The 2727-nt window shown below is 45.1% G+C and overlaps 1 protein-coding gene across 1 annotated transcript; it reads right to left on the reverse strand.

Annotated features, from left to right (window-relative positions):
- Positions 1-1502: 1502 nt before the first annotated feature.
- Positions 1503-2390, reverse strand: GJC3 (gap junction protein gamma 3). The gene is given in 1 exon segment (XM_023541725.2): positions 1503-2390. A coding segment is annotated over 1 exon segment (888 nt).
- Positions 2391-2727: the final 337 nt, after the last annotated feature.

Consider the following 2727-nt stretch of genomic DNA (forward strand, 5'->3'; position numbering starts at 1 on the left):
AGGGTATATTTCTTTTGGGGGTAATTAAAACATTCTAGAATTGATTGAGGTGATGGATGCACAACTGTGAATATACTAAAAATCATTGAATTGTGCACTTTATATGAATGAATTATATGGTATGTGAATTATATCAATAAAGCTGTTTTAAAAGGAGAGATGTCAAGAAGGAACTCTGTATGATGGCCTTTGCTTTCTTCCTTGGTTATCTTGGCCAGGCTCTGGGAAAGGGGTTCTTCATGAAACACTTGTGTAGCAGGAAGAAAAGTATTGTTTTATTAGTTGTTGCCAAAATGTCCCTTGGAGAACCAAATGTCTTTCCCTAGGAAAGAGCCTTCCTAACTCACTTGGGGATAATTGGCATTCAGAAGGAGAAAGCAAAGCTAGAGAACTGATATTTATTGAGAATTTGAGGGCAAGGAAACTGAGAAGAAGGGGAAGGTTATGCAATAAGGTGAGGGGCTAGAACATTCTCTGACAGAAACAACTAAGAGACTCAGGAGAAGAAAAGTCTAATATCTGAAAATAAATTATCTGCTGAATCATGCTGTGATGTAAGCCTCCCTTGATGTTGCCCCTGCATTGGCAGTAAGAGCCTATTGTCTTTTTTGAGTGACATTGGTCGCACCTCTAAGTTGCTAGAGACAATGGAACAGCTTGCAGTGCACAAGGCAAAGAATGAGAATCCAGCAGAAATGAGAGCTATCAACGGTCAATGAGACATAAGCCCCTGAAGTCACAGTAATCTTCTAAAGAAAGATTAGGTGTTTTAATAAATCTCATCTAAATATTAAAGGACGTTGGGTTATATACTCTTTGAAGGCCAGAGTTTCTGGCTGTGACATATGTTGCAGGGCTGGGGGGCATTCATGCATTACAGGCCTTTGAAGTTGAGAGAAGCAGAAAATGGGGAATGACAGAAGAAGAGATGAGTGGAGCCACTAGGACAGGAAGGAGTATTGCCTTCAGCGACAGAGATGCCAACAGCAATAGTTAATATTTGTTGAGCAGGGCAGGGAGAGGCACTATTTTACTAGAGGCTTCTTCTGGCTGACTCTGGAAACAAGCCTGTGAAAACTGTGATGCTGACACCAGAGAATTTTGGTAAGAAGGTACCATCAGGGATTCTTCAAGGAAATACCTCACACAACATAGCCCACCATAGCCCTTAAAGATCCTTCGACAGCTTCTATCTTGTCTTGGACGTAAAGCCCCACTCATTGGATGTTAGGAAGAAGGTCCAATCATAAGGTTTCCTTTGGAGGTGAGCCAGCTGACTTCATAACTCTGCAAAGTAGAGAATCAAGCATAATCTAGACTTGTTCTAAGTGCGAAGAGACCTAAATGGAAGAGTAGGAGGTACAGGTAGTACTTGGAATGGCTAACTCACTGACCACTCCAGTTCTGGTACATTGGAAGGCAGCCCTCAAATCGACAGGGGAGGGGGCTAGGAGGTAAGTTGGGAACAGTGACCAGAACACATCTGTCTAGAACTGGGTTTTCTACTTGTACCATGTGCAAGTTGTCCTCCCCTGAAAGGTGAGAGATCTGCCCTGGAAGGAATCATCATGACAGAGAAGGAGGAAAGAATTACTAGCACCCTTCTTACCTGCTCCTTGAAATTGCTGCTTTGTTTCCACCACTGAGAAGTTATCAGTTGGTTCTTTCTTTATTCTGGTGCTCTCTGACACTAAGAAGTTGTTAGAAGAAGATTTGTGCTTCCAGGCCCTCCAATGTCTCCCCAGACGTAGAAATACAAGTTCCAAAAGGGTAAATGAGAGACAGAACCCACTGACCCCAAACATGGCCTTTAGGAGGATGGTCTTCTCAGAGGGGCGGGACAGATTGCAGGTTATACTACCAAGGCAAGGCTCTCTACGACATGCAAAGGAGCTGGGCATCTTGAACCCATACAGATAGTACTGACTCCCCAGGGTCACCCCCTCAAGAACCAGTCAAACCCCCATATGTGCCACATAGGCCCAGAGCAGCCTGGGGCTTCCAGCCCCTGAGGCATCTCTGCTGCTCCCCTCTTCTTGGAAAACAGTCTCCTCTCCTTTCTTCACCTTTTCTGATTCTTCCCAATGCCATACCACATGATACAGGGTGAAACCCACGTAGAGGGTGCTGGGCACAGCCACCAACATGACCTGAAAGGCCCAGAAGCGCAGTGGGGAGAGGGGGTGGAAGGCATCAAAGCAGGCGGCCTTGCAACCTGGTTGCTGGGTGTTACACACGAATTCACTCTGCTCATCGCCATAGACCCCAGTCCCAGTGGCAGCCAGCAGCAGGAGGCGGAATCCCAGGAGCACAGGAAGCAGGAGTCGTCCCACTGGGGTGGAGTGCCGGCTCTCTTCAGCCAACAGCTGCCTCAGGAACCTGCCACACATCTTCCTGTGGAGCAAAGAACAAGGATCATTGTAGATATGTTTTTCACTGCCCTTTAGAGGGCCACCTCTTCACTCCTAATTCAAGGATGGGTTTTTGTTTTTGTTTTTGTTTTTGTTTTGCTCCTCTCTTCTATTCTTCCAAGGATTTGGTTAATCAAATGCCAATTTGATCCTAATAATAATAATAAACCTATTTACTGGTTAATGGAATCATTTATGTAAAATAATAATAGCGAGTGCATGTGGGTGTGGCTATCTTCCCCTTCTGCATTGCTAAGTGGAGAGGAATTCAGTCCATGCCATGTAAGAGGAGACCAGGGCCTGTCTTCGTCTCTCT

This window comes from Loxodonta africana, chromosome 12 (assembly GCF_030014295.1).
Source record: "Loxodonta africana isolate mLoxAfr1 chromosome 12, mLoxAfr1.hap2, whole genome shotgun sequence".
Lineage (NCBI taxonomy): Eukaryota > Metazoa > Chordata > Mammalia > Proboscidea > Elephantidae > Loxodonta > Loxodonta africana.